This window comes from Hemiscyllium ocellatum, chromosome 8, assembly GCF_020745735.1.
Source record: "Hemiscyllium ocellatum isolate sHemOce1 chromosome 8, sHemOce1.pat.X.cur, whole genome shotgun sequence".
Classification (NCBI taxonomy): domain Eukaryota; kingdom Metazoa; phylum Chordata; class Chondrichthyes; order Orectolobiformes; family Hemiscylliidae; genus Hemiscyllium; species Hemiscyllium ocellatum.
This window is the reverse complement of record NC_083408.1, coordinates 101,822,051-101,835,403: the sequence shown is the minus strand read 5'-3', so window position 1 is coordinate 101,835,403 and position 13,353 is coordinate 101,822,051. Positions and strand designations below refer to the sequence as shown.

Below are 13,353 nucleotides of genomic sequence, written 5' to 3'. Positions count from 1 at the left end.
CTCGGCACTGAGATTACTGAAGTACGTAGGTGTAATGACAGGCTCCCAATAAAAGAAACATCCATAAAACAGGTTGTACCTTAGGTAAGCAAGATCTCTTTTCATTGATTAACTGATGCCTTGCCTGCTTCATGCACACTGTCAATCACACCCAGCATCTGAGGGTGGCCTACAATGGACCTAAGCCCAATGGACACCAGGGCTTGACTCTCCGGATTGATACAGTAGTGTACAGTCAGGCTCTAGTGGAAAGGACACTGGTTACTATCTCGATATGTTGATGCAGTGCAGACTGCAAGATCCTATAGATACATCAGTGGTATCGAACAGTGTGGTGCTGGAAAAGCACAGCAGGTCAGGCAGCATCTGAAAAGCAGGAGAATCGATGTTACGGGCCTAAATCCTTCATCATGCTCCTTGCACGCTTCCTGACTAGCTGTGCTTTTCCAGTGCCACGCTTTTCAATTCTGATCATCAGCATTTGCAGTCTTCACTTTCTCCATAAATCCAGTAGATTCAGAGGAGATCCAGAAATGCAGAAGATTGCTGCCATGGTGACATATCAGCTGTTCACCAACTCCAATTAGGCTCAGCTCCAAACAACAATGCAGCACACTAATCCGTGAGAGCATCTCTAGACAGACACATTCTCAGGAGCACAGCTGCTTGAACATCTGTATGTCACTGAGACTTGGATCATAGACTCTCTGTTGAAGATAACCACTCCTACATGAAAGAAGCTGCATTGCCCGGCTTCCTCTTTTCCAGTATCTCCATACTGAGACAGACTCTCCTGTTTGCTCTGACATTGCTGACCACATGTTGTTAATGCCTGTATTATCCTTCTGCTGTCTTCTTTCTCTTCTCCAATGAGGATTTTGAAGCCTAAACGAGTCCTATGGCAGGTGGCCTCTCTCAGTGTAGAAGGTCTTTTATACAAATGGCACATCCCCTCATTTCCCCCATTTATTTCCACAAATGACAATTGATTCTTGGTCAATTGTCAGTTATAAATCTGCGATAGGTTTTTTTTTGTTAAGAATAAATTCAGGGAAATGGATTTAAGGGATATGGGCCTAAAGCAGGTATCTGAAGTTAGAGCACAGATCTAATTTGATGAAGGAGCAGTGCTCTGAAAGCTTGTGATTTCAATTACTGTTGGACTATAACCTAATGTCTTGTGACATATCATTTCATGGCAGACTTTGAATTCATTCTTAATTTATGAAACGTTAAATAATTTCTGTCTGCTGTCAGTACCAGATTCTAGGGTTTCATGGCTGCTTGTTGTCTTTGCATCTTTAATAATTTATGCAGATGAAATGGCTGAGAGATTTTCTTTTACTCAATGAACTTATTAAACATATCTCTTGATTGCAAAGGTGTGGCCAGAGTTGGTGGATTGCTCCTGTGAGAGTTGAGTTATAGAGGTAAGAGAATGCTGGAAAAAGACTTAGATGTTCGGAGATGGTTATGTATGGGATGTGCTATGTTGCTTAGGATTGCACTACTCAATCAGATATAACTTCGGGTATTATAGTAATTCAAGAAAACTTTCAGCTGATGCTCTCATGAGTATTGCTATCCTTATCACAAACTACCTTATCATCAGAATTCTCATCTACCACAAGATGTAAAGGAATGTCACAAACGTTATAGAGTCATAGAGATCTACAGCACAGAAAAAGGCCATTTGGCCCATCACATCTCTGCTAGTAAAAACAATCAGACTCTTTTAATCCCATTTTCTAGCAGTTGACTCACAGCCCACATATAAATACTTAAATGTTATGAGGGTTTCTGCCTCTGTGACCCTCACAGAGTGAGTTACAGGCTTCCACCACCCTCTGGATGAAAATGTTTTCCTTTACATATCACCTAAACTTTCTGCCACTTACCTTAAATCTATGCCCCCACCCCAATCATTGATCTTACCACCAAAGAGAAATGCTTTGTCCTATCTACCTATCTCTGCCACTCATAACTCTGTAAGTAGAAAACTAAATGACTAACAACTAAGTTGAATGATTTATTACTCTGGACAAAAATACCCTTTGTTATTTGTAGCAGAATGCTCATAGTAATTTTCTTTCTTCTAAATACCTTCTCTCTACCACATATATATTTGAACAACATGGATATTGGGTATCTTGAGCCAACTTGTGGAATGTTTCAGAGAAGATCTCTGGGACACACGCACTCAACAATCCCATCACCCTGTGGCAGAATATTTTAACTCCTCCCACTCCTGGGACTCTTCCACTGCCAAACCCTAACCACCTGATGTCTAGAGGAAGAATGCCTCATCTTCTGCCTTGGAACCCTCCCACCACGCGGGATCAATGTGGATTTCACCAGTTTCCTCATTTCCCCTCCTTCCACCTTATTCTAGATCCAACCCTTCAACTCAACACTGCCCTCTTGAACTATCCTACCTATCCATCTTCCTTCCCATCTATCCGCTCCACCCTTCTCTCCAAACTATCACTATCACTATCACCCTCACTTCCATCTACCTATCGTATTCCCAGCTACCTTCCTCCCAGCCCCACCCCCTCCCATTTATCTCTCAGCCCCCTTGGGCCACAAACCTCATTCCTGATGAAGGGCTTATGATCGAAATGTCGATTCTCTGGCTCCTCGGATGTTGCCTGACCTGCTGTGCTTTCTCAGCAACACACTCTTCGACTCTGATCCCCAGTATCTGCAGTCCTTGCTTTCTCCTAACATTGGTCGAACTCAGTTACATATTAAGATGAAGGACGTAGTTGTAGAGAGTTAAATACTTTCCATCAGTGTCACAATAGGCATTCTTAATGTCAAATAGCACGGGCGGCACAGTGGCACAGTGGTTAGCACTGCTGCCTCACAGCACCAGGGACCTGGGTTCAATTCCCGCCTTGGGCGACTGACTGTGTGGAGTTTGCACGTTCTCCCCGTGTCTGCGTGGGTTTCCTCCGGGTGCTCCGGTTTCCTCCCACAGTCACAAAGATGTGTGGGTCAGGTGAATTGGCCATGCTAAATTGCCCGTAGTGTTAGGTAAGGGGTATTTGTAGGGGTTTGGGTGGGTTGCGCTTCGGTGGGTCGGTGTGGACTTGTTGGGCCGAAGGGCCTGTTTCCACACTGTGTAATCTAATCTAATCTAGCATTCCAGAAGATGACCTATTCTAGCTCCATCTACACTTGCCCCACTTTGTGATTATTGTTAATTGCAGAAATATGTGTGAAGTATTTTCACCTCTTCACAAGACAGCTATTCAATGTAGCATTTCTGATTGTGGGGCTTGCCTGAAAGCAATCCAATCCACGGACACAAGATTGAAATTACCTAAAACTAATCTCACATACAACCTTTATTGTAGGCAGACAGCATCAGAGAGCACTCTCATTTTGTCAGTCTAAGGTAGATTCAAAGTCCTCACATAGAACTTAAATACAGTTTGCAAAATTAATGGATTTAAAGCAAAATAAAGTACTTACATCCTTCTAACCTAATAAATTCATCCTTTTCCTTTGAAGTTAAATCGGACTCCTTAATGGTGCTCTGCTGACTGTCAAGATATTGTTCAGAGGTAATCTGAGCTAATTCATGTTCTTCAGCAGGTCTCACTGAAATCTGGACGTGAGACCGAGAGTAATGATACCCATGACCCGCTGGACAGATTTCATCAAAGACAGCTGAAATAAAACAAGACGTTACGTGTAAAAATACTATTAAGGCAAGAGTCCATGTGTTGCACTGTCAATTTGTTGAAAACATGAATGTTTGACAGACATTGCTTTAAGTAAAAAAACATGTTTAATACAAAGATAATTAAACCTAGCCACTTTGATTCCCTCGTCACTATTATAAACTGTTCCCTCTAGTGTCAGAGTAATGCACCACTTGTTATAATTGTTTCATGTTGAACTCACTTACACATCAGAAATCGGCTTATGTGGTTACGAAAGAGCAATGTAATATTCTGTTGTTAAATTAACCTCCAATACAAGAGTAGATGGTTTTTGGAATTACAAAACTAAACATTCACACCTGTGACCACACTATTGTACCAGTAGCAGCTGCAAGCTATCCAGCTTGATGACACTTGCTGATTTATACACAGTAATCCGTATTTTCCCTTTGGTATTTTGTTAATAACTTGGTCATTCATAATGTTACAATGTTCCTAGCAGCTGTGTCAAGTATGCATACTTATACCATTTCTCCAAAACACTCTGGGGGTTGCTGTGATGGGATATTTATAATATTTTTTCATCATTTGGGAACTTGGGTTCGAAAGTGGAGAAATGATGGGTGGACGTAGGTTTGATTTGTATTTCTATACTCTGTATGGTGGGAAAGGGAGACATGAGGTAAACTCCTATAGAGGCCTGGGTGATGTGGGCAATGGGGGGGATTTGTGTCAAAATCAGATGAGATCTCTGACGAGGTCTATCTTGATTTTGGGAGTATCTTACACCAAATTGTGGCATTTGATGAGCACATGGTGAGTTTTATACACTAGGCAGCAATTAAGGTTGATTATAGCTTGTCACGTGCTTTTTAATGCACAAAGCACCTCATTATGTTTTTGCTAAAAAATTTTAAAAGTGTCATTAAATAGTTTTTAAAATTTCTTTCCAGCTTCCTATCTTACCAAATTCTGACATGGGAATCAGACCAGATAGCTGTCAACATCAACATGCTACATGCTCCTAAGGGTCTCCTTGTTGTATCTTGATATCTCAGGGCACATCCCTTGGGCACAGGCCACATGCACTCCATGTCCAAAGATACCGGCATTCGATATGTGCCAGACTCTAAGAACCCTAACAGCATATCTCTGACCCACTTACAGGATGCTTCTGCACTTAAATGCTGCACGCGCCCAGCTCATGGACTGGACGAGGTCACACCGCCGGGCTCTTCATTTACTCCATAACTCCCAAGAATGCTAACATCATCCCTACCATGCATTACCATGCCTTGATGTGTCTTACCCCCTCTGCCAAAGAAACTAGACGCATGTTACTTCAGTCCTCCCATGCTGTTTGGTGCAGATGCATAGACCTCAATCAAGTGCAGGGGACAGTCTTTGCTCAGGGTTCCCATCTCAGCTGAGGACTTAATGGTAAAACTTTAGCCCGCTTTTACCTCACTTTTACCTCCTCTCACCACCCTTTTATACGTTGGAGGCCAAACCAGACAATTTCCCCTCAACATGCAGTTTTAGTAATATCAAAATTCTGCCAATAAACGGAAATGTTTTGAAATCAAATTTTTGTCAATTAAAAACTTACCCGCTTTGAAAAAGAAAACCAACAACTTAATCATATTGTGTAACATAGCTTTAAAATGCCTCACATTGTATCTGCTTGTTGATAACAGTGGTTAGCACTACTGCCTCATAGTGCCAGGGACCTGGGTTCAATTCCAGCCTTGGGTAATTGTATGTGTGTGGAATTTGCATGTTCTCTCTCTGTCTGTGTGGATTTCCTCCCACAGTCCAAAGATGTGCAGGTTGGCTATGCAAAATGGCCCATAGTGTCCAGGGATGTGCAGGCTAGGTGTATTTTGCCAGGGGAAATGCAGAATTACAGCAATAGAAATGTAGGTCTGGTTGGGATACCCTTCAGAGGGTTGGTGTGGGCTGAATGGCCCGCTTCAACACTGTGGTGATCCTATGATTGCATTTTAAATATGAATAAACTATAACTAGCAAAGACTACTTCAATTCTGACCTGTAGCTTTTTATAATAATATCCATCTCTATCATATGTAATGATTTACAAAGAACAGTGAGGCAGCACATGAAATAAATTATTACCTGAGCCAGGCAGCGGGCACTTTTCACAGTTTTTACCCCATCCTTTGCCCACTCGGCTACAGCAGCAGATCTGTTTCGTGATCTGCTGGGAAAGAGGCAGCGAGCAGTTCCTTCTGGACAACGATCTGAAACATGTTCCTTTTTCTACTGAAACAGCTTTGTCCGCTGAAAAGAAAAACCAATTGCGAAAAAAAAACAAATCAACACATTGCTCTGAGGAGGATAGTTCAGGAGCTTAAACATCCCCTACCTTTGAATAACATATACCCAACAACCCCAATTCATTGCTGATTTGAAATCAGGAAAGTTTCAAAACCCAAATGACTTTTGTTTCTTTTCAAATGCAGGTTGACTTGTTTTAAAATGCAGTTCCATATCATTGTTCATTGATGTGGATTTACATTGTAAACCAGAATGTGCTGTTTGTGCATAGAACAATAGGGACTAAACTTCAAAAATACTTGTTTCTAAAAACTTTGTGATGTTCTGGAGACACATGAGCAAGTACATAAGCATATATTCTCTTACGTTCTTTTAAATTACACACCACCTTCCTCGAAAATATTAGAAATTTACTTGAAGTAGCACTTCCCTAACAGTACTTTCCTAACAGAAAGGTAGCAGCAAGGAATAGTATCAGGATTATCAAAGAAGACTAAAACGAGATGAAAGAGCTTACCCCAAGCACTGATCCTGTAAACCTTAACAAGTGGTTCAAAATAAACTTTAACTAAGGCCAATAAGCAGGCCTTTAGCTTACAAACAAGGAATTATGTGCACCCCATGAAACAAGGTGAGGAGAAATCAATAATTTACTGTAGAAAGATTTTTTGTGTGCACAATTTCATTTATAGCCGTCATAAAACTGCAGGTCAAGTAATTAATTTGCTGTGAATCACTTGATGGTGTCAATTGTGCTGTATAAATAATTGCCAGCTTTTCTTTCTCTACCATTTTACATTTCACTCTGTCACATAGTATTGAGCAATTAGGACCTAAAAGGATCCAGCTCATGGTTCGAAAGACTAATTGTCTCTCTGAAATAAGGTATTTTAACCCCAAAATCTACCCAACTGGAAACTGGTACAATTACACTCATGTAATGTAACTGAAAACAAGACAGAAGGTGTAAAGTAGGCAGCCTAGAAGTTTCCAAGCTTGATGTACTTTTATTCTAATATTGTCCTATTGGAGACTTATGGCACCTGAAAAGTACCCCAAAGAGGGCCCTCTTGTGGCAAAGTGGTAGTGACCCTCCCCCTGGATCTGGAGATGGGGGTTCAAGTTCCATCTGCTCCAGAGAAGGGTAATAGCATCCCTGAATAAGTTGATTGGATAAGTAGGTTAAATAAAAGCACCCCAAATGAAATATGGAGCTCTATGTGCTACTAGGATTCCATGGGGTCTCAGTAGTCTGGCTGTCATTTCTGAAACTTCTTTGATATGTGGTAAGGTGGTTAGGGTTTCTGGGTGTGTTTTGTCTGCTTGTCGTGGTTTGTTCTTGAGGAATCTGCGCACTGTATTTTTTGAGTATCCATTCTTCTTGAATACGTTGTATAGGTGGTTCTCCTCTGTTTTTTGAAGTTCGTCTGTGCTGCAGTGTGTGGTGGCTCATTGGAATAGTGTTTTAATACAGCTTCATTTGTGTGTGTTGGGATGGTTGCTGGTGTAGTTGAATATTGGTCAGTGTTTGTCGGTTTTCTGTATACGCAGGTTTGTAATTCTCCGTTGTCCTTTCTTTAAACTGTGACGTCCATCAAAAACGCCAAAATAGAGGAAGACGAAACAATGATCTCATTCGACATAATAGCACTGTTCACCTCCATTAACATTGACCTAGCAAAGGAAACACTCACCACACTTTTGGAACAGACCATCACACACACACCAACCACCATCAATCACAAATACCAAAGAAACATCATGAAGCTAGTGGACCTGTGCCTCACCACCCACTTCACTTTCAACAACATAGTCTATAAACAAACCAACGGCACACCCATGGGATCTCCGCTATCAGGATTCATAGCAGAAGCAGTAATGCAAAGGCTAGAACAAACAGCCCTACCAATCATCAAACCAAAAATCTGGGTTCACTACGTAGATGACACCTTTGTCATCACAAAACGAAACAAGATAGAAGAGACATTTAACATCATCAACAACACCCTCACAGGCATAAAGATCACCAAGGAGGAAGAAACTGACAACAAATTCGCATTCTGAATGTCACAGTAGAAAGAAAGGACAAGGGAGAATTACAAACCTGCGTATACAGAAAACCGACAAACACTGACCAAATATTCAACTACACCAGCAACCATCCCAATGCACACAAACGAAGCTGCATCAGAACACTATTCCAATGAGCCACCACACACTGCAGCACAGACGGACTTCGAAAAACAGAGGAGAACCACCTATACAACGTATTCAAGAAGAACAGATACTCAAAAAACACAGTGCGCAGATTCCTCAAGAACAAACTACGACAAGCAGACAAAACACACCCAGAAACTCTAACCACCTTACCATATATCAAAGAAGTTTCAGAAATGACAGCCAAACTACTGAGACCCCTCAGAAGCCTAGTGGCACACAAACCCACCAACACTCTCAAAGAAAAACTAACAAACTTAAAAGACCCAGTACAACCCATGGACAAAACCAACATCATCTATAAAATTCCATGCAAGGACTGCCACAAACACTACGTAGGACAAACAGGAAGAAAGTTAGCCACCAGCATTAATGAACACCAGCTAGCCACAAAAAGACACGACCCCCTCTCCCTCATAGCCCTAAACACGGATGAAAAAAAACACCATTTCGACTGGGACAACACATCTATCCTGGGACAGGCTAAGCAAAGACATGCCAGAAAATTCCTAGAGGCCTGGCACTCCAACCACAACGCCATAAACAAGCACATAGATCTAGATACCATCTATCAACCTCTCAGAAAACAAACAGGAAGTGACATCACCACAAGCCCCAGGAACCCCATTCAGGAGAAAGATCTAAATAGAAAGCAGGAGACAACAGCTTCACTTCACTTGGAGGTCGCCACTGATGATGTTACCTAGCCAGGTAATGAAACGTCTGGATATCAAACCTACTGCTCAGCGAGCAAACCTACACCCTAAACCTCAACCTGAGCTACAAACCTTCATAAATCTTGCAAAAATCCATTATGCCACATAGGCAACATGGAAAGGATCATACACTTAAAGATGTACAGTATGGAAAAAGACTCTTTAGTCCAAATCCTCCATGCTGACCAGATATCCTAAATTAACCTGGTACCATTTGTCAGCGTTTGACCCATATCTCTCTGAATCCTTCCTGGTCATGGACCATTCTAGCTGCCTTTTAAATGTTGTAATTGTACCAGTCTCCACCACCTCCTCTGGCAGCTCATTCCATACACGCACACCCTCTGAGTGAAGAAGTTGTCCCTTAGGTCCTTTTAAATCATTCCCTCTCACCTTAAACTTATGCCCTTTAGTTTTGGTCTTTCCTACTTTGGGAAAAATGACCTTGGTTATTCATCCAATCCATGCCCCTCTATAAGGTCATTCCTCAACATCTGACTCTCCAGGGAAAATAGTCCCAGCCTATTCAGCCCTCTCTTTATAACTACAGATAAGCAATTATGAAGTCTGGACATGAACTCTCTACTAGTTAAAACAAGTTAAAATTTGTCTCTGTATAATAAAATTCAACCCACCGAATACAGTGCAATGTAGCTTTTGTTGAAAGCGCTATATGATGGCTTCCGTTTTATTGGATGTGGTTCTCACTGGCTGTGCCCATCCCTAGTTGCCCTTGAGAAGGTGGGTGGTGAGCTGCCTTCTTGAACTGCTGCAGTCCACCTGTTGTGGGCTGACCCACAATACCATGAGCGAGGTTAATTCCAGGAATTTGACCCAGCGACAGTGAAGGAACTGCGATATATTTCTAAGTCAGGATGGAGAGTGGCTTGGAGAGAATTATGAAGTTGATTGTGTTCCCATGTATCTGCTGCCCCTGTCCTTTTAGATGGAAGGGATCATGGGTTTGGAAGGTGCTTTGGTGAATTCTTACAATGTGTCCAGTGCAGAGTACACTGCTCTCTACTGCGCATTTTTGGTGGAGGGAGTGGATGTTTGTACATGTTGTGCCAATGAAGCAGCTTGCTTTATCCTGGATGGTATAACTTTTATCATCAGAGTGGCTGCGGCTCTCAAGTGAGCCAACCTCCTCTAATGGTCTAACATGGCCAGAGACCATATTTCAGAGCTCTGACTCATTCCAAACTCCCACAGAGGACATCAGAAACATCAATTTTGCCACACTTCACAAATGCATCAAGACGGTCATTCATGGTCCGTATGTCAAAGGTATGAAAAATTCACCATATTCATCCTGGATAATGAAAAGGCCTTGCAACTGGGTCCATGTTGCAAGATTGCCACCAGTCCACAGAATTAATTGTGGCCACTTTAATGATTCAAGCCTCAATATGACATCTTATGATCTTCAGGAAACAAAAAAGAGATTTGGCTTCATTTATTTTGAAATAGTCAGTGACCAATGAAAGTCACATCCCAGACAACATTCATGACATCTTCATGTTAAGCCAACCATCAGTGCCTGGGCCATTTTAAGATCAGTGCAAGCTGTTCTAAAGCAGTGGTAGATGATATACTGATTTAGGATAACAACAACAGGACCAACGTCTATATCAACAGCTTGTGTGCGAAAATGACTTCAGAAACAGGCCACCATTTGGACAGTGAATAATCATTTTTCCTGAATTTAATTGTGATTTGACCAAAATAGTTTTATACATTTTTCTAGAGTTCTGTGGGACCGTGTTAATGTACTGGTCTTCAAGAAGGATGGTTGTATATATTTGCACAATTTAAACCATCTGTTAAGAAACTTTATATATTTGTCTGGTTTGCAATAAACTAGTCCTTCATATATTAAAGTTGAGGAACCAGGCTGATTTTTTTTTCTGATACTTAACTGTGCACAGTCTGATACATATGAATATATAATTGATAATATTACCTTTCTTAAAAGCAAGCAGTTTTATTACCAGTGGAAGAGTGGGACAAGAAAACAAATCAGTTCAGCACTCCTAATTTGGTCATAATAGAGCAGTCAGGCTAGTCTTCAAGACAATTCTTCAGTTCTAGCTGATTGAGATAGTGTGGCCCCTACAGCTACAGGAATTATTTTCAAATCCAGCATCCAACATTTCTGTGAGCTTTCCATTGCTTGATTACCTTAAGTAGTAAACAGTCTAAAGGACCAAAATTAACATTAGGAATAAGATTCACCACCAGTCCCCACAGGATCTTTGGAGTAGACACATTGGTCCCACATATGGAAACCCAGAGAAAGTATATCTGAAGAAGGTGCCTCTTCTCTGTTTCTCATCTTGCATTTACTGTGGCTATTACACAAATGGGAAAAATGTACACACGCACCCACATACAGACACAAACACACACTCACACATTTTCACTCACACCCACACCCTCTCACAGACACATATTCCGTCACACTCATGCGTACCCTCTATCAAGCATGCACACAGGCACACACATCCACACAGACACACACACACCTGGATATCCACAATGACTGATTTCAAGAATTTTCCCTCTGTATGAAGAGGGGAGATTAGGAGTTGAGGTATGGGTATCCTTCCAAGTGTTGGGTATCAACAACTTTTTCTTTCTCCCGATATAAGCCAAGTACCTAAGATGATCCCTTGGTGGGGGCAGGTACTATCCAAGAATTATTATGTTGAAGGGCAGCATGGTGGCACAGTGGTTAGCACTGCTGCCTCACAGCGCCAGCGACCCGGGTTCAATTCCCGACTCAGGCGACTGACTGTGTGGAGTTTGCACGTTCTCCCCGTGTTTGCGTGGGTTTCCTCCGGGTGCTCCGGTTTCCTCCCACAGTCCAAAGATGTGCGGGTCAGGTGAATTGGCCATGCTAAATTGCCCGTAGTGTTAGGTAAGGGGTATATGTATGGGTGGGTTGTGCTTCGGCGGGTCGGTGTGGACTTGTTGGGCCGAAGGGCCTGTTTCCACACTGTAAGTAATCTAAAAAACGTGCTGGCTCACAGAGTCAGTGACAAGCCATGCAGCACTTGAGATTAGCTGCCACAAAAAATCAAGTACGTTTTGGAAACTTTAGCACTGGATTGCACAGTTTATTCTAAAGGTTTTATGGATGGATTCATTATTGGACAGAATATATACTCGTACAAATGCAGAAGTGGTCCTGTCAATCTGAGGGCCTTGTTCCACTGGTATGAATACAAGTCTGAACCCACAGAAAGTGCCACATCAATGTTCAGAACTCCCATCCTAAATTATGGAATAATGGTGGTATTTGCATAAAGGCTGCCAAGTAGACCAAGAAGTACCTTGACAGTTTGAAATCTTGACTTCCCACCTTTTCTATACTCCTGAAGCATTGAAGGGCTGGAGAATTTCAGACATTGAATGGTCTTCAACTTGCACAGTATTCCAACTGGAACTCCTGATGTCCACCTCATAGAGCTGGATTCTTATCAATATTCCAGTCTCACCTGAGAACAAATGGGCCTTATGTTCCTCCTGCATTGATATTTCTAGGCCTTAAGCTTTGTATTAAGGACAAATATATCAAACACAACATATTTGAAACCATATTCACAAAATATTTTCTAGTAATATTTTCACAGATGTTTGATCTTTTTAACATTCTATGCATTATGAAAACTGGATGACAATGTGGTGAAGGTTAAGATCTGCCTGCCTTAACTGCATCCAGAAATGTCACTGATATATACAGCATAGAATCATCAGATTATCACTTACAGATGCAGTGGCTCCTTGATGTATCCATCATATACCCAGGTTTACACGTACATCTGTAGCTACCTCTGGTGTTCAAACAGTTAGCATTCTGACACATTCCTGACATCAGGCATTCGTTGATATCTGAGATTAAGAAAATGGACCATGTTGTTGAGCACATAAGGATACATCTCAAGGTAACTTAAGAGAAAACTATGTAACAAATTATATTGGATTAATAAATCTCTGCAAAATGCAAACTCGAAGACACTGAATGAACAGCAGTGCAATGGAGCAGAGTGTAGATCTGAGAGTTTGGTGAGTAAGGGAAGAAAGTGTTCCTCTCTCTTTTCATCTGTCACCCTCCAGAAGTGCAGTTGAAAGGTTTGCAAGAGAGGAGACAGAGAACCAGAAGACTTTCAGCTCTGCAGCCACCTCCCATCCTCAGACAATCAATCAGCGATTAAATATAAGGCTTTGCAAATAAAAAAATGGGTTAAGGAATAAACAATACATGGAGGTAGATTCCAAAGGGAGGCAGGAACAGTTGGACAGACAAAGGAGTGGAAAGTGATCAGCCTGGGAGAATAAACAGCTACTAATGGGGACAACGAGTGGCTGACAATTGGCTGTGTGTAGTAGCAGACCATGTGATAACAAGGCCAAGTGTGCGGGGGTTGGGGTAAGGAGAAAATTGT

General features: G+C 41.7%; 1 protein-coding gene across 1 annotated transcript in view; it reads right to left on the bottom strand.

Annotated features, from left to right (window-relative positions):
- LOC132818217 (latent-transforming growth factor beta-binding protein 2-like) overlaps window positions 1-13,353 on the bottom strand; it is a 437,178-nt gene that overhangs the window by 195,935 nt on the left and 227,890 nt on the right. Inside the window, exons 10-12 of the mRNA XM_060828998.1 lie at window positions 12,677-12,799; window positions 5,811-5,975; window positions 3,481-3,678 (exon numbers count right to left, since the gene is read on the bottom strand). Coding sequence (XP_060684981.1) covers window positions 3,481-3,678; window positions 5,811-5,975; window positions 12,677-12,799 — 486 coding nt within the window. The remainder of the gene's footprint in view (window positions 1-3,480; window positions 3,679-5,810; window positions 5,976-12,676; window positions 12,800-13,353) is intronic.